The sequence below is a fragment of the Misgurnus anguillicaudatus genome, chromosome 15 (genome assembly GCF_027580225.2).
Source record: "Misgurnus anguillicaudatus chromosome 15, ASM2758022v2, whole genome shotgun sequence".
NCBI classification, from domain to species: Eukaryota; Metazoa; Chordata; class Actinopteri; order Cypriniformes; family Cobitidae; genus Misgurnus; species Misgurnus anguillicaudatus.
The window spans coordinates 22,667,594-22,693,150 of record NC_073351.2 but is presented as its reverse complement, the minus strand read 5'-3'; the positions used below and the strand labels follow the sequence as shown (position 1 = coordinate 22,693,150).

Below are 25,557 nucleotides of genomic sequence, written 5' to 3'. Positions count from 1 at the left end.
GTGACATTTAAAACCAAAAATAGTAAACACTAATGTGCCAAATTGCCCTCTTGGAAAGACCATCACCAGCATTTGTTGTATTTTTGTTACTGGTCCTCAGCAGGATATGTTGGTTTGAAGCTTAACTATTAGCAAGTCAACCAAAATAACCAATTTAAGCCAGAAAAAAAAATATCAAGCAGGGTGTGCAAAACTCAAAGATATTTTCAACCAGTTTTCATTCTTTCTCATTCAGAACATAAAACATTAAAGTTACCCAGTAACAGAAACTGCAGTAGGAGTTTTAGACAAACCAAAACTTAGAAGCGAGTCGGTTGGCTTACCAGGCGAACATAGTTCTGCAACAGCTGTAGAGGGACCAGAGAGTCATACGTCATCTCGTCCAGAGCAAACTCTGACAGGCCTGACAGAGAGCAAAATCATAACAGCTATGAGCCATAAATCAGACCAACACTCTATCAAAGAGCAAAACACACCTGGGAGGCCCATCAGAGATCAGGAAAGCTGTGTGAAATGGATTTGACATAGGGGTTTCATGGGGTTGTTTTGACGCGCAGTTGCATGAGATGGAATATTCTGGAGCACAGCTAAACACTGGGGTCATGTGATGACAGAAAGCACAGCATGGTTATTCATTAAAGCGTGAAAACTGCAGAATCTTTATATCACAGGGGAAATAAATCTTTCTGCTTTACCGTGAAGAAACCCTGCTGAAAAGACCAACATAAATATCCAAGTTGGTATGCTGGTTGTTGCTGGTTTGATGCTAGTATATATGAATGACCTAAAAATGTTTACTGTGAATGCTATCAACCATTTCTGGTGAATCTGATTGACCAAGGAAGTCTTGCTGGTTAGGCTAGTTAGAAGCTTACAAACTAGCATCTAAGGCTATGTTTACACTGAAACGATCTGAAGAGAAAACGAAAAAGTGGCGTTGCATTATCACTTTCTATTCCGCGTTTATATGGGGGGGGGGGTCTGTGTGCATATAATGATGCAAAAGTGTGTGATATTCGATAGTAGTATGCACTCCGGGCACCTAGGTGGCAATGTGAAGCACTGACACACGACACCACCAAGTTCATGCGCCTGCGTACATCCTTCTTCCTTGTTCTCCCAGGTCTCGTCCAAATCAGTCAGGTTTGCCTCCAACGAATTGGAGCATCAACAATTTGATAGAGGTAATTAATGCATCTCCTCTGATCACTAATACTAGCTGTGAATATTTCGTACAACTGCTTGAAAGACTATTGTATATATCAGAGCTGCTATGGCAACTTGAAGGTCCGACGTATGGAAATAATCCGACATGTTTGTTGTTATTTTTCTGAACTGGCGCATGCCTGTGACGTAAACGCGTACGCGACGAGAGCCACCGTGAGCAGACTTTGCGTTTTTACCTTTTAGACGAGAACACGACGGTTTAGCGTTTTTAAGATTTCCACTCTGGAGGGTGGTTTCACTTTTTTGCATTTTTAAGCCCCAAAAACGCTGTCGGCGTGTAAACAAAAGGCACATCCGATAAAATATTTTACGTTTTCACCCTTGAGTGTGAAAAAAATGTATTTCCTCTTATAACAGGCATATATAATATTACTTTTATACCCAAATGGTATTCATTCTAAACAGAATATACTCAAAAATATAGTTACGTTACAGAGCACCTATTGTCCGATTCACAATTTTAACTTTTCTTTGGTGTGTAAGTGTGTATTAGTACATGTTAACAATATGATGCGAGTTATCGTCTCCAACGTAAATCTATTTTCTTGGACTACAACAAACACACGGATTGTAGGCAACAGTTTACTTCCTGGGATTGGTGATGTAGACAAGACCGACATTATCATAAATCCTCTTGCTTCGGACTCATCCTGCAAGTTAACTCCTGTTAGCATTGCATTGTGAGCGAATCTTTCAAACATGGTAAGGAGCGTCACATTTCCGGCTGACGTCACAGGTATTCAGGCCAATCACAATGCACAGATTAGCTGGCCAATCAGGGACACAGAGCTTTTCAAATCGATGAATTTTGTACAAAATCAGTGCGTTTCAGAAAGACAGTGATATCTGGAGCTACAAAAATGTACGACATGTGGAAAATAATGTGTTTTTTTGAACCATAAACCATGCGAACACATGTATTATACCATATCCACAAAAATTTGTTTTTTAGCAATGAAATAGGTACTTCACTCCAAATCACTGGCTGAAAAGCTCACCTTTAAGATGTATGGTGACACGTTGACTCAGGCGCTTACGCACAAGGTCCCAAGGAGACTGAGACAACTCCTGTCCCAACAGCCAGACGGCATCACCTACAAAACACACACAGAGTGCTTAGGATGCTTAGAAATACACTCGAACCATCAGGATTCATGTACTTGGTTACAGTGAAAGACACGCATATGTAATCTTTAGTGACGGGTATTGTCAACTAGTATCTCATCTTGAGGGCCTTGAAAAAGGATCTTTATGTTTTTATCCCTCACAAATCCTCTCTTAGTATTTGCTGTCTGATGCTCTCTGTAGATCACATCACTTCAATCTGACAACAGCTCATGGTGTTCAGAAACAACTCGTCTAAAGGGAGTTGTAAACAAATAAAAGAGAAGTGGTGAAAGAAAGGGTGTAAATGAGCTCAAGAGACCTGTGGAGTGTGAAAGAGATGGGTGAGAACTTGAAGAATGCTAGTTTATTTTCAGCAGCCCTGCATGACAACCCTCGGGTCAAGCCAAGCTCAATTAGGCGCCCGTCCCACGTCCTTCCCTACTTGGCCCAGCAGGGCATTGGACAACACCCAGAACAAGAGCCATTTAAAATTCCTGTGCACTGGAACCGGTGTCGGCACACCTAGCGAAGAATTCACATGAGTAAATAACACCCCAATGTTTGTAACTTTCCATATTTTAATCAGAAATCATATCAATGGTAGTTGTATTTGAAATATTCATACATATGAAGAGCTCAGCTGCAAAACCCTCTAAGAGAGTCTTACATGTTTTCTTGTAAATTAGACTATGAGAACTGCTATTTCTTAATGACCTAGGGTCGGGATTAATCAGATTTTAAGTGAAGAATTTGATGAACCTATAATACGTGCCAAAAGCATTTGGTTAATATTTTTTTTTTTTTTTTAATTGTTTATTTATTTACCAGGACAGTGCATATTAACAACAGTACACCTGTAACATGCCAGATTTAGCCAATGGCTAATTTTCATCTGTAGTCCTGATTGCCAGTTGTACATTGGCACCCTAGAAAAAGTACATATTTAAAAATATTTGCACTGTTAATGTAACAAACTTAAAATAAAGAGATAAAACCATTAAATAGTAAACTAGTCTAAAAATAAGTTGTAAGCTCATTTACAAATCATTACAGTAATTTCAATTTACATCACACAAAACATTTCACAAGTCACGACAGTAACACAACAAGCAACAGCAGAACTTTTAGTGTTGACAGGACTGATTACAAATAAGCCAACGTTTCAGATGTAATCGAAAGAGACCATATGTATTTATATCTCTGATACTTGACGGAATGGTGTTCCACTCCTGAGAAGCCCTGACAGAAAAGGCAGATTGACTAAAAGCACTTTTCCTGTGTGGAATAATACAGTCACCTCTTGAAGTTCCTCTAGTAATTCTGTGATTAGTTGTTCTAAGATTAATTAGATCACGAAGGGGTGGCGGGGCCATATCATGTAAGATTTTGTAGACCTGGCAGCAATTAAAAAACTTTATTAGATTTTCCCAACTTAAAATATCATATTTTGATAAAATGCCGCAATGGTGAAAGGCTTTTGGTTTCTTATCTAATACTTTGAGTGTTTGTTTGTATAAAGATTGTAGTGGTTTCATGGTAGTAGAGTTTGACTGGGACCAACTCGTTAAACAATAGGTAAAATGAGATAAAATCATTGAATGCATAAATGTTTTGGCCGCTTTAATAGACATTGAATTGCGAATAAAACGAAAATTTGCTAAGTTAAATTTGACTTTTTTACAAGTTTGCTTTACATGTGATCTAAAATTTAATTTATTGTCTATGTAAATGCCGAGATATTTATATTCTTGGACAATTTGTATTTTTTCTCCTGACACCATGATATCTGCATCATTTGTTGCCTTGTATGATTTAGTGAAGAACATACCCACAGTTTTTGACACATTAAGTTGTAGACACGATTGATTCAACCATGTTGTGACTTTAACCATTACCTTTGTAAGCTTATCAGCTACCTCACTTTTTGAAGCTCCATGTACATACAAAACTGTGTCGTCCGCGTACATTTGAATGTTAGCCTCCGGACACACCCGTGGCAGGTCGTTAATATACATACAAAATAAAACAGGGGATAATATGGAGCCTTGTGGCAGGCCGGTCGACAGAGGTAGGGACTCAGACTGACTATTACCAATACGAACAATTTGTATGCGTTGACAGAGGTATGATTTTATCCATTTTAACACCTGGTCTGAAAGATTATAAGAGGATAATTTAGCCAATAAGATACGATGGTTTACTGTATCAAATGCTTTTCTAAGGTCAAGAAAGACTGCTCCTACAACACTATTGCTGTCAAGTAATAACTTGATTTTATCAATAAAATAGCAATTTGCTGACTCAGTTGAATGATTTGATCGGAATCCAAACTGTAGTGGGTGAAGATTAAATTAACTTTTATTTAAGTGGTCTTTTATATGATCAGATGTCCACTTCTCAAGGACTTTAGACATTACAGGTAAAATACTTATAGTATAATAATTCTTGAAGAAAATGACCGTTTCCGATAGTTTGATGCCTCCCAAGCGCTCAACACGCCGCCCTCCTGACTGCAAGTCGCCGCCGTCGATGCGCCCGGCATAGGCAATGCATGCGGGTCCACACAGGCTGAGGCCCCATGCCCGGCTCGAACATCCATCCAGCCAGCCGCGACGTCCCCGCCAAACACCGCCGTCTCCACGGCACTCGCCGGAGAAACAAAACCACCCAGGTAAGATTGTTGGCCATTAATGTAATTTAAATTACATAAAGAGCGTACCTGATTGCTACTGTTGATGCTCGCACCAATCACGGGCGTAATGTGCGGTCTATCGTGTTGTTGATTGTTGAGTGGACCAGGACATTGGTGTATGTCTCCGGACAGCAGGAGGGAGATGATTATTAGAAACGCGTAGCTTTGTTGTGGATTTATTTTGCTTTTAGAGCGTTTTGTTGTTCGATTGGGAAGGTGCAGTTGAATGAAGGTGGTGGTCAAGACGTGTCTTCCGAATCCAAGATGTTTTTTTGTTAGTCTTATCACTAGATTAGTCGCCAAGGGTAGTTTTGCATTAAGCCTATTATTAGAATAATAGTCGTTGTAAATTTGGCCGGTGTCGGTGTAGCAAAAGACATTTAAAAGTAGCACATAAGTAAAGAGCGCTGCAGCTACACCCAACACACCAGATCCCGCCATTTCATCAGATCATCATGATCAAATTTTTGACAGAGGTGGCGTTTTGCATCTCAGCTCCTCATATATTGGGCTATACAGGCTCTACACCCATCTCTTTTTTCGGCATCTATGAGTTTAAAATTGCTGAGGTGGGGAAATTAAAACTTTAAGTGACCCAGGGGTTTACGAAGCATTGCAGCTGTTGTAAAGACTGGGGTCATCTAAGAATAGTCGGCACAAACGTGTCAGTAGTCTACACTACAGGTTGCTTAAAGTCGGCATAAAATGAAAGTTGTGATTGTCTTTATTTTCCTATCATTATATCCGAACTACATGGCTTCTAAAATGAGGGATCGTTGGGTGTTGTTAACAAAACACAAGTTCAAAAGCCCCGCCCTCACACCATAACTCGTGACAGGAAAGAAGTCATTTCTTGAGGAGGGTTGGAGGTTAACATTTTTGATTTTAAAAATGATAAGGGGACATGAATAAAAAATTATGAAGTGTAGGGATAAATTATACGCCTTAAAAAATAAGAATTGTCAATTTCAATTTCATAGGAGCGGTTTCCCAGACAGTGATTAGACTAGTCCTAGACTTAAAAAAATGCAAGAACTGTCCAAAATGAAAACAACTAGTTTTAAAACTAGTTAACGGACAAGTTCGGTATTTACACTTAAAGCCTTGTTTTCAGATTATTTATGATGAAATAGAACGGTTTTGACTGAAATTTGGACATATGATGCTAGCCCGAGAATTTTCGGGTGTTTGTTCTATCACCTCCCACCTCTACAATGGCTCCATACGTGCACTGGAACAATCCTTCCTAAAATGTATTAAACTTTCATTGTGAAACTCACTGAGTGGTCAGGGGTGTTCACTATCATGATGTATATCCGAATGAAACGGCTTCTAAAATAAGGGATCGTTGGGTGTTGTTAACAAAACACAAGTTCCCAAAAGCCCCGCCCTCACACCATAACTCGTGACAGGAAAGAAGTCACACAAAAGAGCACACACAAAAATCGCTGCATAAGATGCTTTCCAACAGCTGTTTTAGCATTCGTTGTAAACTCATGGACCTATTTTTCCAAACGCCTCACACCCGTATATTCTTCCGCTGAGAGCTTGAATAATAGACACTCCAGCCCAGTTGGTGGCGATAATCCACCTTTGCCAATTGCAAGAATACAAACAACGTTCCCGGCGCGGAGTAATACCGTACCTCACAGCACATCTAATACAAGTCAATGGAGTTGGACAAAAACTACGATAAAACCTGTTCGAATACGTCGTTTGCAGCGATTCCTGTTCGAGCATATCAGTGAACACCCCCGACCACTCGGTGAGTTTCACGTCTTTGTAAACGAAAGTTTAATGCATTTTAGGAAGGATTGTTCCAGTGCACCTATACACACATTGTAGAGGTGGGAGGTGATAGAATAAAAAACACCCGAAAATTCTCGGGCCAGCATCATATGTCCAAATTTCAGTCAAACCCGTTCTATTTCATCATAAACAATCTGAAAACAGGGCTTTAAGTGTAAAATACCGAACTTGTCCTTTAAATTTTCTAATTAAACTAAGGTCTAGTCCTGGCCTAAGCTAATCCCTATCCAGGAAACCACCAGAGGTGGAAAAAGTACTAAAATATTGTACTCAAGTAAAAGTAAAGTTACTTTAATAATATTTTACTTAAGTAAAAGTAAAGTTACTTGTCTAAAAATCTACTCAAGTAAAAGTAAAAAGTAAGTCATTTTAACTTTACTCAGAGTAAAAGTTACTTTTTGTACAGCGGGAAGAGGTGGAGGATTCTAGTATAGTTCAAAAACGACAAGGGAATATACATCTCAAACTAGTTGTTTTTAATTGTAGGAACATCTTTACAATTAAAGTGCAATAACAAAAAGTTAATAAAATAAAACTTTTTTTAAAGTAAGAAACATTTATGGAATTGTTTAATGATTTTTACATGTGAGTTATGCACTTTTGAAGGTGGTCAGCAGCTTGTAAATACAATCACTATAGTAAGGTTGTAATTGATGTATTGCTGGTAACATACATTATTTTATTTAACTATATATAGTTTAGATGAGCATATAATGAGATGAGTGCCATGTCTATATACATTTGACACGTTTATTATCTACTTACTTCCCTGACCTGGGTACCTGATGACCTTTATTCCTCTCTCTCTCTTTCTCTCTCTCTCTCTGCAATGTCTAATGACCTGCGCATTCTCGAGGACGTTTTGAAGTTGTGTTTGACTTGATGCGAAGCTGCTAGACCTCGGAAGATAATGCGCATGGTATTAAAAACGCGTCGTGCAATTTCGTACTTAAGAGCATGAATCCTACCTTTCATAGAAATGAAACACTCGCTTCGCGTCAGTGGAAAGTGGTCGCTTAAATATGACCAGGGGTTTCTTTCATAAGATTTGAACTGAGGCGGGTCTGCATTAGCGCGCGCCTGTCTCGTCCGTCTCCATGGTTTTTTTTGCGTTTTCCCCCGGGCCCCGCCCGTTTACATCCGTTGCGCGTCTTTATCACCTTGCTTTTTAAAATATTTTTTTACTCAGTAACGGATATGATTTAAAATGTAGCGAAGTACAATACTTTAAATAAAACATACTTAAGTAAAAGTAAAAGTACAGATTTTAAAAACTACTCAAAAAAGTAAAAATACACAAAAAAACTACTCAATTACAGTAACGTGAGTAAATGTAATTCGTTACTTTCCACCTCTGGAAACCACCCCATACGGACTACCGGCACATCCGGGAACTTGACTGTAAATTTCGTCACCGCCCCTTTTCGGGGGATAAAAAGAAGCGCTTCCATTGGCTTCCATTCAAAATAGCGGAACAAAGCAACGTTTTTACACAGCCGGCAGGCGTAAATAACTTATGAAATCACTCAGATTAAACATGTTGAGTATTTATCTGTCCATCCTGCCTGCCATAGAGCGCAAAAGATACATTAACACATTTAATTTGGTCAATATAAAAACATGCCCCTTTCATTCTCACAGCGTCAACTTTTGTGTAACAACGCCATCCAGTGATTGCTGAAAATATCGCTAAGCCAGTTAGTTGTATGGCTGGACGGAAAAGTGCACCCATTACTCTAAATATAAAGACATAATAAATAAATACGAAGTAATTCTTTTCAAATACGAAGTAAAATCCTTCACATGCTTCCCTGTTGACTCGATGAGGTACGAGTAAATGTCCGGGTAAGACATTTCTGGCCAATAGGGAGCGTTGTTACACAAATTTGATGCTGTGGGAGTGAGGGAGACATGTTTTTATATTGACCAAATTAAATATGTTAAAGTATCTTTCGTGCTCTATGGCAGGCAGGGTGGACAGATAATTACTCAACATGTTTAATCTGAGTGATTTCATAAGTTATTTACGCCTGCCGGCTGTGTACGAAGGTTGCTTTGTTCCGCTATTTTGAATGGAAGCCAATGGAACGTCTAGTGTGATTTCCCCCAAAAGTGGGCGTGAACCTGTTCAGAGACATTCTATAACGTAGCGCCGGTTGTGCGTATAGTGGCTAATGCCTATTAAATAAGTTTAGTTTGCAGTCCCTCCAGAAAAACGCGATTATGCGATCGCATGATTCAATGCATAATCAGCCAAATCTGCATATTTATGCCACACTTTCACCGCATAAATTGCAGATTTTGTAGCAAACCACATTTTGTAGCAAAAAGTCATATTAGCAGAAAGTAGAAAAATGTTGCATTTACTTCACACATGCGCAGCCATGTCCCCTTTTGTCATGGGAATGTTAGGAAGTGACGTAATTATGCGACGTGAACATTAATGAAAACCTGCAAAAGTTGCAAACAGTTTTTGCAGGTTCACACAGTTTTTGGCAAGTTCCCGCAATTTTATTGCATAAAATTGCATACAGTTCCTGCATATTCCATTGCATTTTTTAAGAAACCGTGCCACAAGATCAAGGATTTTTGCCCGCAACAATCACAAAAAAAGTTTTTCTTGAAGGACTGTGTTTGAATACATAGTGCAGAGGCCACCATCATTGTGTCAAATACCATGCACTAATCTAAAACACTTTAAATGGTGAACATCATGAGTAAATTTACAAATATTTTTTAATCCCAAAAACCCCGAAATTACATTTCTCCCCAAATACCCAAAGTGCACCTAATGAAAAGTGCAGAAGTTTCTGAAATCTGTGCTATCAATGTCAAACAATAAGGGTACAAATTAAGTCCTCGATAAGAGACTGTCCATGTAGAATACAGACAACATTAAAGGATTTAAAGGCCAAGTGGTTATGAATTTATTCACCTATAATCACAGAGGCGATACTGTCAGCAGACAGGCCCAAAGTTTCCGCTTTCTCCAGTCCTTCCTGCAGCTCCCAGCTCCCACAAACCAGCTGCAGGTGATTGGTCAACAGGTCACTCAAACTCCGTGAAAACTCCTCCCAGCTGATGTGACGCTGAATTGTGACTTTGCCAATGGTGCAACTATCCTCCAGAAGATCCACGGGGCAAAGACGCTCCGGTGAATCCATCAGCACCTGTACAACCACTGTGTACCAGTCTAAAGCAGGACAGAAACCACAAGGCTGTGGTCAATCAAGCTTCAACTTTATTATAGTTTTTTCAAATATACTGATCTTCACAAACGCTGCATGTACTATGGCTCTCTTAAACTATACTCACCCAGGTTCTCTAGCAGGTTTTTGCAGTCATCTGTGGCAACATCATGTATGGTGCGATTGCATTTGTCCCTCTTCTCCATGTCATGTTGACTGTGGTTACATAAAACCTCCAGGCATTTCTGAAAATGCATTCATTGCGGAGTAAGCAGTGATTACAGTGTGAATTCCTCACATGCAATTGTTACCACTAAATATAAACACACTACAATTCAACACCTTTGTGTTTATGCATGACCTTAGATGTGTGTACATTACATAAATGCACTAGGTAAACATGCCACCTTGTAGCCCCTGGATGCAGCAATGTGGGCAGCAGTCCAGCCATCCTGGTTACTGTGGTTGAGGACGTGGCTGGCATTGGTCACACTGAAGTGTGGGAGCTCTTGATCGGGGTCTCTTGGAGAGACAGGGTGACCCAGTTCTGGATTAGGAGACGGGTGGTGAAGCAGGAGCTTCAGAGCGTTGACGTGACCTGAACTGACTGCAGCGTGTAGAGCTGTGCAGTTGTCCTATAAACCACACATAATGAGGGCACTTAAAGGATTAGTCAATTTTCTTAAAAAAATCTATACAATTTACTTACCACCATGTCATCCAAAATGTTGATGTCTTTCTTTGTTCAGTGGAGAAGAAATTATGTTTTTTGAGGAAAACATTCCAAGATTTTTCTCATTTTAATGGACCCCAACACTTAACAGTTTTAATGCAGTTTAAAATTGCAGTTCCAAAGGACTCAAAGGGGCAGTTTCCCGGACAGGGATTAGCTTAATCCAGAACTAGGCCTTAGTTCAATTTGGAAAATAACTAGTTTTAACAAACATGCCTTACTAAAAACATTACCTGTGTGCATTTTGAGGCTAAACAAAGGGCACTGATGTATTTTAAGATATGTAAGTGCAAGTTTTTTCAGTTTGGACAGCTCTTAAAAATGTTTAAGTCTAGGACTAGTCTAATCCCTGTCCGGGAAACCGCCCCTAAATGATCTCAAACGAGGCATAAGGGTCTTATCTAGGGAAATGATTGTCATTTTTGGCAAGAAAAAAAGCACTTTTAAACCACAACTTCTCTTCTTCCAGCGCGACCTCACATAATTGTGTAATGCCGTGGAAAGGTCACGTGTTACATATATGAAACGCACATTTGCGGACCATCTTAAACAATAAACTGACACAAAACATTAATTAGTATCATTCGACATACAACAACGTCGGAACGGCCCTCTTTCTCCAAACTTGTAAACACTGGGGCGGAGTTTCGCATACGTCATCTGTGACCTCTTAATGTCATTACGCAATTACGTGAGGTCGCGCTGCCACATCACAGGACTGGAGGAAGACTAGAAGTTGTGGTTTAAAATCCTGGAATGTTTTCCTCAAAAAACATTATTTCTTCTCGACTGAACAAAAAAAGACATCAACATTTTTGGATGACATGGTGGTGAGCAAACTATCTGGACTTTTTTTTTTTTTAAAGAAAATTGACTAATCCTTTAAAGGAATAGTTTACACAAATTCATCCCATCATAGATGTATATGACTTTTATTTTAATCAGTTAAACACAAATTAATGTCTTTATACCAAAAATGCCCTAATGTTGCCTTCTGAACATAGCAAAACTATGACAATTGTCTGTGAAAAATCAAATTAATTCTTTGAAGTGCACACAAACTTATAATGAAAAATGCACACAAGATGAGCCAATCAACAAATATAGTATACCGGTAATCATCTTAATTTAAACAATAAGAAATCCCTGAATATTTTTGGGCAAGTAAATTAGGACAAACTCACAAATACGGAGCATAATTAAGTGTTACTAAAATAGGGCACCATAATTACATACTGAGCAACACGGAGACAGCAACATGCCGCCACTCAATTGGTAAAGTAACCATGGAGATGAATAGTGGGGGCAGTGTTTCCTATCGAGTACATAGATGCAGAATATAATTGACATTTTAGAGACAGTTCGTGACTGAGAACTCACAGTCGTGACATGTGAACGATCTGCTCCTGCGTCCAACAAGACTTTCACACACTCGACGTGTCCCTGCTCACAGGTCAGAAAGAGAGGGGTCCTTCCACCAGAACACTCTCTCTCCACATCAGCTCCACACTCGACAAGAGCTCTCACACTCCTAGCAATGCGATAACAGTTGTGAATGTCACCAACTGATAGACCCTACTATTACTTGTATTGTAAGTGCAATTAAATTATTATAAAAAATAAAACAACTCCTTTGTGATCTATAATACAACATTAGCAAAGCGGGCCAGGGTGGAAACTCACCCGTGGTGACCGTTTTCTGCGGCAGCATGTAATGGTGTAAATCCTGTTTCATCGACAACATCAGCAGACGCCCCTGAAGTCAGCAGCAGATTTAAGCAGTCTGTAGAAGAATTGTCAATGTAAACATTAATATAAATATAGATTTTGTTAATAAAAATAACATGTTTACTGAACTTCAAAACTTAATCCGGGCTAAAGCCGCGTTTCCACTGCACACGACATTCGAAAACGATTGTCGGAGTTCGCCCCCTTGTGGGAGTCGTAATGAAGTATCAGTTTAATCGTAACATGGGAGAGATTACGTATCAGCAGACGGTTGGCACCTCTCCACAGGGAATGAATGACTTACGGTTTATTTGCAGTCGTTTGTCGTGTGCAGTGGAAAGGCGGCTTAAGACAGCCAACGAACTGAAAAGGCTACCACAAGGCTAGCAACCCTGGGAAGTTTAATTTCTTTTTATGCATTCAAATGCTAATCTTCACAGCACATACCTGTGTGTCCATTATGAGCAGCAGAGATCAAGGCAGAGGTTAATTCATGTTGGTGGTGATGAATATCCAATAGTGGATCTTGGTTAAGCAGCATAGACAATAAAGTGACATTTCCCTGGGAAGCAGCTTGGAGGAGAAGGGTTTGCCCGTCATCCAGGGGGACGGGGTCACCACAGGTTAGCGAGGGAACTATGGAGGGACACCAGCCTGGGAGGGTTCAAGCAACAGCAGTAACTAGTGAGGCAGGGCGCTTTCGTTGTGTCAAAATGGGAATCAAAACATTAACCCAGAGGAATGACTCTATTTGTTATTCATAGAAATTATTTTGGCTGTTGCCAGTGGAACAGTGCTGACCAGGGCAAATATTTTGTAATTATCCTCCAGGGAGAAGTATAAATAAAATTTGGGATCCAGAGAAAATGCAAACTATTCCAAATTCAGTCAAAACAAAGGGTAAATGTTTATGTAAAGTGCACATTTTGCCACAACAGAAGTTATTTATTCTAGAGAGTGTGTATGAAATCCACACCCGCCTCTAGCCTACTAAACAAATCATTTTATCTGTTTAAGGTCAGGCTAATGACAAAATAGTCAAATTACAAAAAAATCCAACCGGATAATTCAACCAAAATCAAGCAGCAGTCTGTTTACGGCACATAAATGAAAGTCATGCATCATAAAACGTAAAATGTCAGTCAAACCAAAAACATTCAAAACATGGAGCATTAGTAAGATGGCAACTACAGCACAGAAACAAATGAAATTCAACAAAGCAATGAGTACACTTTATGCATGAACAGAATTTGCATAAACAGAATCTAAACTACTCTTGTATCTGAGTGCTAATGCTAATGCTAACGCTAATGCCAATGTTTGTAAATAGCTTTGTCTCCAGGGATTCTCTATATTTACTTGTTAGTGGAGGGGTTGAAGTGAGAGAGACAGAAAAAGAAATCGAGACTGTTTCATTGAGGTCCAGTGGAATGCGTAAGAATATTGGGTGTCTTTTCTGGGTTAAAATGGGCGGCAGAGAGAGCAGATGAGCCTCATAGAACTGCCATGGCCGAGTGGCTGCAGAGAAAAGGAGAAAAGTGCTAATTTTTAGAAATTCGGAGACATTAGTGATGACAGTTTGCTACTGACGTCTCTCAGAGCTACCGTGTGGATTAGTCTCTAGTGACAACGAGACGGAAGATTCTGGTGGAATACTTGCTCGGCTTTCACTGGTGATTACAACTGCCTTTCTCCGGTGCTCTCAAAGAGCTATGGAGAAGCCTGCAGAGACAGGGTGGTATTTCAAAATGTGAGAGATCACTAAAGCTTCTGACACTGTTTCCAAGACCGTAACTGTAATTGGAGCTGCCGCATATGTTCGGCTTAACCGCTAATGTGTCTTAAAAAAGAATGACTCTGCATAACCTAAACACTGTCTAAGCTTCAAGCTTTCACCTTAAAGATAGCCATTCACATTTCCTATACAAAGTAGTATCCCAATTGTAGATGTAATGCTACTGTGCATGAATGCATAGAGACGTGTATAAGAATCACAAGTGCAATCACAACAAATACAATCGTATTTAGTTAATTGTCCAGACACTTCAAAAAAAAAAAAAACATGGGATGAAACACTTATAGAGTAGGTGCAGGGAACAGTAATACATTCACAGGTTTGTTGACTTTCTCTAGGTAAAACAGAGTCTCAGATGGTGGTATGAAGACAGTGAAGTGGTTTTAGAGATATTGTGGGAAGCAGGTTAATGGTGAAACACAGGAGAACCATGCTTTAGGTGAATTGGAGAAAAGGGAGAGAGCAGCCTCTGGCATCAGCTTCAGAATAGAGTGGGTTACAGGAAAGACCCTTAAAGATTCACTTTATCATGTGGGTCAATATGTCTACATCACCAATCTCGCCCTAAAAGTGCTTTGGTGGACTTGAAAAACTGCACTGAAGTGCGATCAAAAACTTACAAATGTTGGTTATTGTTCATTATATACACCAGCAGCTTACATCATGTAAAGCCCTACAACTTCAGGTAACCCTAAAGAACTATGTTTATTGAAGTATATGTTCTCCTCGACTAGGACTTACTGAGGAATGCATCAAGAATGAAAAAGAATGGGAGTAGAGAGGAGAAGCATTGAAACAAAGGGTGAAACCTTTTACCTGATGCTGCTGCCAGGGGGCTGCCCGGGTGCTGGGAGCTATGGGACGAAACACTAGCAGGGTTTATGGATGGGCTACTGAAAATGGTAACTGTAGTGGAAGAGGTGGTGACAGGGGGACACTCCAAACATGCTGTTGATGGCTGTGGCCCCCATGGCCAGCCAGTGCAGGAAGCACCCACCTGTGACGCAGTCAAGGCTGGGACAGTACCTCCCAGATCTAAGGAAGGTTTTGGCGGAAGCTGAGGGGTGGGAGTTGATTTGGCAAGGCCCACCCCCAGCCCTGTTCCTGGGGGCCTGTTGGTTTCACCTACTACTTTCATTGGTGGGTGAGGAGGAGATGGTGTCTGGGACAGTCCTGGTTTTTTTGGTGGGATTGGGGGTGGGTTACCCCTATCGATGCGGGCAACTGTTGGTGATTTAAGGCCTATCTGAGTGTGACCTAAACGCCCAGAAAAAGGCCCCCCTTCCGATGCCGAGTGTGGCAGACCAGGCCGAAGGGTTGCCGGGGGTCCCCCTGCAGGTGGACTCGTGAAGCGTGAAAGAACCTGTGTGACTGTGTGGCGTGCCTGTTGCTTGGCTACAAAGTTATCTCGATTTGTTGGAGAGAGGTCCCGTGAAGGAGGGCTCTGGTTTGCTGTTCCATTTTGGTCCTGCTCAGAGGCAGAGGGTTGGAATTTGTAACGGGCTGCCTGGACGCGGGGGCTGACTCCAGTTGGCAACGTTGCGGATACACCAGGTGAGTGTGAGCCATGTAGAATTGTTTGGCCCTCTCCTCCATTTTCTGCCTGAGAGCTCCCGTGGTGTAGTCCCCGTCCAGCACTCGAGGACTTGGGAAGGTTCATATTAACATAGTTGCTACCTGTTGGCTTCACAGGGATGGTGAGTGGTACCTTCTTAGCCCCTTCATTTTCCAGTGGTAGGTCTGTCTGAGAGGAGACAGATTTGCAAATAGCTGCCTCAGTGCCTACGGCCACAGTTGCCATAGACTTGGGTTTAATAGGGACAGGTGTAGGTCCCGGAGTAACAGGCAGTGGTGTGGTGTCTCTGCATTGCTCAGTTCTTAGTTGCTCCACCTGTTGGCGAAGACTCTCGCTTTCAGCCCGCAGCTCTGCAGCTCGAGTCTCCTCGCGGCTAAGCCTGGCACGTAGCTGCTCTCGCTCTGTGTCAAATTCAGCTAGCTGCTTCTCCATCTCTGCCTCCATCTGTTGGCTACGTCGGCGCTCGGCTGCTAGCTCCTCTTCCAGTCGCCCCACCGAACGGCCGTCCTGCTCCGTGCGCGACGAGAGCTCCTCGAAGCGCTGGTTTTCTTCAACCACGCGGGCAGCTAGCTGCTTGCATTCATGCACCAGTGACATTACCACATGCTTGTTTTTCTCTCGCTCATCCTTTAGCTGAGCCGACAGCTTCCTGTGCTCCTGCTCCAGGCTCTGCAGCTGCAGTTTCTCCATCTCAAGCTAGACACAGCGGCAGCAAAGTAAATGTGAGACTCGGATATAACAGTAAGATAAGCAGAAAACACAAACAAGATAGAAAAATTATCTAACTATAAAATGACAATTACATTTTAAAATTATGTGCAATGAAAGTTGGAAGATATTAACAACTAAACAACATTCTTACAGTAGAGGTAACTGAAAATGAGTTTTGGGTTAAAGGTGTCAGATGCAAAGGAGCTCAGATGCAAACGTCGCTAAACACCACCTCTGTCAAAAAGGAGATAATGATATTGCTTTCGGCATGCATTATACATTTATCAAATACTTTCCGTTTAAATCAGCTTAATCCCAGCTAGTGCCAATTTACAAGAACATGCCAGACACACTTAGAGGGTTTTGCATCTGAGCACTTCATATGTAGTACACAGCTATCTGTGTATATAACGTATCCTTTAAAAAGCACTAAAGCCACTGAGATGGTGGGCACACTTGATATCTGGCCTGCAGAAGTGTTTAAGTGCTGTGCAGTGATAGGTCAGAAGTCACCTGGAACAAGCATGCCTGTGGGTGTTGTTAAAAATCAAGGACAGTTTATATATCATGTAGCTTGTACACCCTGTAACACTAGCTCATATTAAGTGATACAGATGTCTGGATGTGTTTGGCAGAGCGTTTTCAAGCTTAGCGTCCATTTCTCTCCTTCTCCAACACCTTCTCCTCTGCCATTGCTTACCATGTCTAGGGATCTTTGTTTTTAAGCCAGGAGTACTCTTGCAACTCTTGCTTTTACATCTATTTATTTATTTGTGAATGTTTTTTATCATATTATATGACACTGTAAGATATTGGGTAAAAATCTTATGCCAGACTGTACGATCTGGTACGTACATCTAATCTCAGTACTTGATTGATTGACAAACAACAACATTTTGGCCAAAATACACAGCGTGCACTTAGCTTCACTATGCTTATTCTTTTATTACTGCCTTCAAGTTAGAATCTAGATTTGGCTTTAATTTAGAAGTCTCGATTTCCTGCCAGCATCTGTGCCAGAATCACAAAGATGGTATGGTACACTACAGACATTTCCAAATACATTACTACGCACTTAAAAACACAGATAAATCCAAAGACATGGACTGGTGCACACACTAGAGTGATATTCCTAAAATAACTACTGTAGGATATGTCAGAAAACATCTGACAGCTATGATAATCCTACAAAAGTGGACTAACTTCATATTTATAAGTGCCATTGGAATATTTTAAAGCACAAAATCATTTCTGTAGTACTACCGTTAATAACACATACCCATAAAACGCATAGAAATTACGTTCTTACCCTCTTTTGTCTGCTCTCAGTGGCCGACAGCTGGGCTGACATCCTCTCCTGCATCTTGCGGCAGTGAGCCATAACAGCTTCCAGCACAGTGATGGGATTTGCACTTACAGGCCTGCGGTCTTTCGCCCCCGTTCCCGACTCAAAGTCTCTCTGCAGGGCGAGAAACGGGTCTGTCAGACTGAACTGCCCGTACCTCTCCTGCAGGAACACCTCTTTCCTTCGAGCCTGTAAAAACAAGTATGGGGTATTTTACTGATATGGCATTTTACTGTGCATGTGAACACAATAAAAGTCAATAAATACACGAAACCTAAAAGTTAGTAGCTAATTGCAATGGAATAGTGGCACCCATGGGATCCTGGTGAATCAATGGAGCAATTACAACACATTACAGTATATCCCTTGGTGATGGCTGTACTGTACAGTAAATGGAGAGAGCTTTATATGCAAGTCTTCACATCTTGTTTGTGACATTGTGGGAATATGTCATAGCAAATCTTCCAGTGAGGTGCACAGACAGTTTTTACTATTAATTAGGGTGAACATTATTTATAAAAGAAGCATATGTACATACATAGACATTCACAGACCTCCTAATACAACCTGATTTGCATCAGGCTTTTATGTTTAGGTTCAGTAATTTCACTTTAATGGAAATGAAAAGGTTATCAATCAGAAATCGAAATTCTTTATTTTCACAAATGTCACTTTAGTTGTTTCATTGGTATTTAAAAAATGTCTTTCACTGCAAAACCCTCTAATTGTTGCATGCAAGTTTTTTCTGCTAATATCATTATCTAAAGAGTTTGGTTCCAAAACGCAAAAAAGTAACAAGATAAAAAACATTTTTTTCTGTTACAAACTTTCACATAGCATCTTTAGTATATTAAAAAATAAAAATTCAAATCCATAATTTGATTTTCAAAGATTTGTTATAAAAACTGACTTTTTCAAAATGCTATAAATCTATTGAATCAATATATAAATGTGCATTCATCTTTGCCACTTTCATTTAGTTGACTAATCGTACACACTGATTAAAAAAATAAAATAAATGGCATTAATCAAAACACTTACTTTGTCATATTAAGAACACTGTCATTGCTGCTGTTAAACTGTACTTGGGACATCGGCTCTGAACTTTTTCGGCAGCGATCAGCTGTAAAATGTTTTGGTCCTGCTCGATTTTTGTTGGCTTCGAGTAAAATAATGGAAAGTTTTTAATAAGATCCCCTGAGGTCAATGTGTTAGCATAACAGAAGCTTCATGCTGTCGTGTGAGAACAAGCAAAACCCGGCATTTTTCCATCTCCCGATTGCCTCTCACGTAAATTATTAGATTTTAATGGCTTACGTTTTTTCCCTGTCACAGAAAACCACCACAGGTTTATCAATGCCAAAAAAGTATTATTATGTTTTTGTTTGTTTGTACAAAGTAGATGAGGAAAACTAGGATTCCGTGTGTGCGTGGAATGGTGCGCTGTGATTTGTTTAGCGGATTTATTGCATTCTGCCGTTTATTGCGTTTTAGGAAAAAAGGTAAAAAGGGTGACAGAATAACACAGTGGATACTGGATTTTGCGTAAAATTAAGAATTTACGTTTTAATACTGACCTGATACAATACTGATTTTAGCGGTAACTCTTTTTTAAAATGGCGTTTATCGCGTTTTGGAACTAAACTCTTTTTTAAAGGAGGTGTAGTGGTATTGGCATGTGAGTTCTTTCTATTGTGATACTGTATTTTACTGTAAAGTAAAGCACAGATAACAACCATTAGAAAAAAACTGAGTGGTTCCTTGTTTGAGAAATTATAAAGAATGATGCTATGCTTGGATGCAGTGCAAAATATATATGACTTAAAAGGATAGTTTACCCCCCCCCAAAAAATTATTTTCTCATCATTTTCTCAGTCCCATGTGGTTCTAATCTTCTATGTGTTTCTTTATTTTGTTAAACACAAAAGAAGATATTTTGATAAATGATGGTAAGCACACAGTTGATGGTAGGAAAAACAAATACTATGAAAGTCAACGACAATGATTTAAAAATAGGAAAAAACAATGAGGAAAAAAATATAAAATGACACGATAAAGAAAGTCGTGCCACAGACACAAAAAAACTATTTATAGAAATTTGTGTTGGGTGACACGAAAAAGACATTCGTGATCCAGTGGCACAAAAACTGCGGAAAATCGTGTAAATTATATAAATTAAAGGTTCAGTTTTTTCGATGTTTTTGAAGCTTTGATTCTGTTTACAGTGCGCAATATAACATACGTTTAAAAACTGTTTTATTTTTATTTTTGGCTGAACTATCCCTTTAAAACGGTTTTAAGACCAAGTAGATGCCTCTGCCTGATTGCATAGGCAGTGGATTAAATAAACCTACAAGGGCTAAGCAGCAATAAGCTAGTGCTTATAGTCTGCCTTTCAGCAAATCACTATAACCTACTAAAGCCAATAAGGCCCAGTTTTCTAACAGTTTCTTTGCTCCATGCATCTTCAGCGAGAAAATTTCTGTTGAACACAAACGCAGTAAAACAATTTCAAGAACATACTGTAAGTGAATCTGTCCAAGTGAAGCACGCTCCAGTGTCATGCAACCCACTGGATTGATCTACAGCCCCATCTGCCCAGCAAGAGCAATGCTGTATGAACACGCAGCTCAAATAGGTGAGATAATTTTTTCAAAGTTTGCACTCTGTATGGTGTCCCTATTTAAAGATGCAAGTACAGTGTTAAGAGCACAAAGCATCCCAGTGGCTAATGCCCTCCGGGTGTTTGTGTCTCACTCGATGAAGGCTGTAATCAACCTGCAGAAGTACAAACACTGAAATGGATAATTCTCATTGTGATTGGTTCACTTCTGCTGTGTATCCCAGCTTTCAAGGGCATAAAAGTTCTCTAAGTGAGTTGCTTTCAGTCCACTTAACTTGGACAAATGATCAGTGCTGGACTAAAAAGAAACCAGGCTTATTTCATTATGAGCGCACTTTGCCATATAAGAGGGATGGAAAAATTGGAGGCAGACACAGATCAAGGGAACTTTCATGGACGGATAAAGTTTCATATAGACTGATGGGCAGTGCGCCATTGCTTTGTCTAATAAAGCCCAAAACAAGATAAACTATTCTGTGAATTTAGCCCTGTGGCATGCCATGGCTTACAATTTCTACAAATGGAATAATGTCTTCCTAAGTGTCTTAATGTTAACTGCATAAATTATGCAGGAAACACAGCATAAACACATCTAAAAGAGAGAAAATTAAAAACATACTCCTATTATACAGGCCAACAACTGTGAAAAGTTTGTAAACACTGAGGAAAAGAGAGCGAGGGAGGAGGGGGTTGAAAGAAGAGCACAAGTGAGATCTAAAGAGATGGCAGTCTGGAGGCGAGAGAAATGTCTGTGTGTCATTTCAAATAGAGAATGAAGGCTTTTGAGATTCTCTGCCATCTGGCACTTTCCTCCAGACTTTCACAAATCTCTTTTATAATCACTGAGACTGCTGTCGTCCCTCCTCTTCCATATGAACAACTTTATCTTTCAAAAGGAGCGACGTCCAAAAACCTATATTACTATACTATGTGATATCATGAATAAAGATGACCCTGTTTCAAGTAAAAGGTAAGGTGGAAAACAGTCCTAAATCAGCACAGAAAAGAATAATGCTGGAAACTATTAAGGAAAAATAAGAATAATCTTTTTCTCCATGAAACAGTATGTCTCTTTTTACGATTTTGGCTGGGTCCAGAGGTAGAATTGGACAGAAAAACTGGTTTAAACTACTCTGCCAAGTCTTAAGCTTAAATAATACAGAAATTTAAAGCACACAGGAGTCCTGTTGGAGTTCAGGCAGGTTTGTGATATTATTAGCATTAACCTTTACAGGCACGCGCTGGCCGAGCGAAGGGTCTCTAGGCAAACTTCCAAAGGGGAAGAGACCCTGAAAATAAAGAGAGTAAGACAAAGACTGCTTATAAATATCAAATTATATATATTTGCCCGTATTATTTTAGTGGATTTTTGTAGTAGGGGAGAGCGGGGGCGAAAGTACCATTTTTTAGAAAAACTTAATTTTAAAAGATAATGTTATAGACAGAGATATATTTTTGCTGTGGTCATTAACTCACAAGTGTGGTATATCAATACAAGGTGAAATTTTGTAAAAATGTAAAATGACTTCAGTATAATTTCATTTTGAACATAAGTAGTGAATTGTTACTTTCGACCCCACCCCCAGGGACGAAAGTAACACAACAAAACAACATAGATTTTTGTGTTACACGTGTTTTAAGTATATACATGACTATGACCTCGTTAATATGTAACTGCAAACATTTTTTGTAATTTATCTTTGTAAAAAATAATGAAATTACATTTTCATTTTAAATTTCAGTTTTATCAAATGTTTCAAAAGCAACTAACAGTACAAACTTAAATTGTTGAGAATAAAATATTTTTTCAACAGTTTGAACACGTTGAAAATTAAATTAAATCAAATTAGAATAATATAAATCTTCAACATATAAAACAGTATTAGCAGCGGGACAAAAGTAACCAGTGTTACTTTCGTCCCGACAGGATCTCTTCACATTTAAACCCGATTTACTTTTATTTTGAAAAACTCAGAGAAGTCAAACTTCAGGATGTGTTACAGCACTAAATAACATGTAGATTGATCAGTATTGTAACACATGAAACGAGAAACACAACGCGTTACAAGAAAAAAATGACCGCTTTAGGAATTTACTTTTCATGGTTAATAAACACCAATATTGCATTATTTACTCACCGTTTTTCACGTGTAGATCCAACACGTGGAAAACGGTGAGTAAATAATGCTATATTTGTCAGGTCTGTCAAGGGTTTATGTGCTAAAGATGCTGTCATAGTCTGGGATGTAAATGTTATCGATATGGAGAAAATCTGAAATGATGGCTGAAATGATGGTTCCTTTTAAGCCATTTCAGAGATTAAATATCATTAAATGTCAAGATATAACTTTACACTTTATTCATTTTCCATAAATGTTGTACTATATTGCATTAAAAATGATATCGGAGGTCTGTGTCAATGGTATAGTGGGTATTGCTCGAGGTCCTTTGCAGATCCCGTACCCCTCTCTAAACTTTCTTGTCCCCTACTAATCTAGAGCAGCAATGAATGTTTGGTTGAAATGAGGGCTACTTTCAGAGATATTCAATATCATCACATATCAAGATATAATTTTATATTTTTTCACTACATCAACAAGCCCTATCTACCATTTCCAAAGTACTTTGAAATTACTTCAGCATATTTTGGGATCTTTCTCATTTGCCATTCATTTTGGAAGTGGTGAGGCATTAAGTGAAATTCTCTAAATGTGATTCGAAGACCAGAAGAGGTTAACCCATGAGTAAGGCTTTTGTGTGGGTGAAAGTGTTTTTTACTGCCTCTGTTTGAGTGTGCATCCAGACTCTCACAAGGGGCCTTTTAATTAGATCAACACAGAGCTGACTTTGTGGGCCAAGGACTTCCGGAGCTGCTGTCTCCTTATCTGAATGCAAGATGGAAAGGCATTAGGTTAATGGAGAGAAAAAGAGGACCGGAGAACCTTTGATCCTCAGTGTTCAATTTGTGACACATTTGTGGATCTTCCCTGTAATACCCGTTTTTTTATCCTCCAGGTCATTTCATGTCGGATTTCTGGGACGATTAAACACGACCAGGCGGAATAACATATGGCATAGGGAATGTATATTGTTTTTAAACAAAAAAATAGGGCAATAGAGGTTTATGGGTTTGTATCCAGGATGGGAGAAGGGAAAGGGGAGGGGATGGCGCCCAAACAGAGGGCCGGATATAGGCAATCGAAAGGCCCCTACAGACCAGCCCTCCTCATGAAAACTTCAATACCAACAACCATCTGTCATCTACCCTCTCATGCAGTACAAGCCACAATCTTGAGCTCTAATTGGGTTCACCGGACCCATTAAAGATATAGCATCCCATTCGCCAGATGCATTACTTGTACCAGAACACTGGGCTTGGTTTTTTGTTGTTTTAACTGTATATTGAAAATATGAGTGTAGTTTAGTTCTGAAAATGTGATAGAAAATTTATTTTCTCGATATCTGTTTAAGCAAAACAATAGCTTAAAGGCACAATATGTAATTTTTACAGCTTGAGGTAAAAGATTGCAGCTTGATGACGCAATAAAAAGGCAATAGGATGCTTGAAGTTTTGGTCTCTACCTCCACTGACAATTGGAAATCAGTCGGATGGGATTTACAAATCATGTGCATGGAATAAAATAAAGTTTAATAACTGTTATGTTATAACGTAAGGCAGTGGTTTTCAAACTTTTCAGCATGCGGATACCCTTGTGCAGGGTTTTGCAAATACCCTTGTGCAGGCAGCCCCCCCCCCCCAAAGTAAATTTCATGAAATAAAACTTAGTGCGGACATGAAACCACTAACATGCGACCCTGTGAACAAGGGTAGAGAGCTTTTCAAAGGTTAAAAAGATCTGTGATAATGCAAGTGCACATGCAATCAAAATATTTAACACTGCGTTAGTAGTTTTTGGATGTTTTAAGGCAAAAATGCACATATTGCGCATTTAAACACAGTAGTGCTGTGGCATTCGTTAAATGCAAAAAGCAGTAATCGAATGACTGAGACGCTGCTGAGTCGAGCAAAACTGTACAGACAGGGTAAGAGACACAATCAATAACAAACAATTCAGGCAATGAGGAAACCGGGCTCTTTTAATTAGACGCTGCCTATAAAAACTATCCAGCAGGGAATATCAAATGGAATGGGAAAAGTCTGTGTCAAAAATGGCTGCAATACTTGATCTCTTAAGGACAGCAATACAAGTTCAAAAAGTTATTTGGGATCTTAGCATATATAAAATATAGATTTCAAAAAGATCTTATAGTTAGAGATGTACCATTACTATACTATACAATCATATTTAATGCTGTCATCATTTAAAAACACTTTTTTTAAAGACAGCATTACCACTGGATATAAAGCGAAGAGGATCTGTCATAATCCCACATGCATACTCTGCTTCTAGGTCACATTCATATTAGGTTATCTCTACACACACATCCCAACTTTCCTTTGGGATTAAATTATGAAAATTCTCTCATGCTTTTCCGCATAACCCATATGAGTTATGACATCTAAATGGCTGAACGACAGAGCCTGGGTCAGATTTAACCATATTGAAAGATAAGGATGAATTTATTTGTCCTTTATTTGGTATTAAAGTGCACTTATTTCATTGCTAAAAACAACATTATTTTGTGTTTTTGTTATAATGCAATGTGTGCGTGTGGTTTATCTTCAAAAAACACATTATTTTCCACATAGCGTACATTTTTGTAGCTCCAGATTTCACTCTCTTCTTAAAACGCACGGATTGAAAAGCTCTACGTTGTGATTGGCCTGAATACCTCGGATGTCAGCCGGAAATGTGATGCTCCTTACCATGTTTGAAAGATTCACGCACAATGCAATGCTAACAGGAGTTAACTTACAGGCTGTGAGTCCGAAGCGGGAGGAATTATGATAATGTCAATCTCGTCTACATCACCAATCCCAGGAAGTAAACTATTGCCTACAATCCATGTGTCTGTTGTAGTCCAAGAAAAGAGAATTACATTGGAGACGATAACTCGCTTC

At 39.4% G+C, this 25,557-nt stretch overlaps 1 protein-coding gene across 1 annotated transcript in view; it reads right to left on the bottom strand.

The window, feature by feature from the left end:
- cttnbp2 (cortactin binding protein 2) overlaps positions 1 to 25,557 on the bottom strand; it is a 52,483-nt gene that overhangs the window by 10,432 nt on the left and 16,494 nt on the right. Inside the window, exons 3-12 of the mRNA XM_055173319.2 lie at positions 17,876 to 18,100; positions 15,096 to 16,551; positions 12,932 to 13,138; positions 12,440 to 12,539; positions 12,137 to 12,287; positions 10,431 to 10,658; positions 10,151 to 10,268; positions 9,771 to 10,028; positions 2,226 to 2,321; positions 324 to 403 (exon numbers count right to left, since the gene is read on the bottom strand). Of these exons, the coding sequence (XP_055029294.2) occupies positions 324 to 403; positions 2,226 to 2,321; positions 9,771 to 10,028; positions 10,151 to 10,268; positions 10,431 to 10,658; positions 12,137 to 12,287; positions 12,440 to 12,539; positions 12,932 to 13,138; positions 15,096 to 16,551; positions 17,876 to 18,100 (2,919 nt within the window). The remainder of the gene's footprint in view (positions 1 to 323; positions 404 to 2,225; positions 2,322 to 9,770; positions 10,029 to 10,150; positions 10,269 to 10,430; positions 10,659 to 12,136; positions 12,288 to 12,439; positions 12,540 to 12,931; positions 13,139 to 15,095; positions 16,552 to 17,875; positions 18,101 to 25,557) is intronic.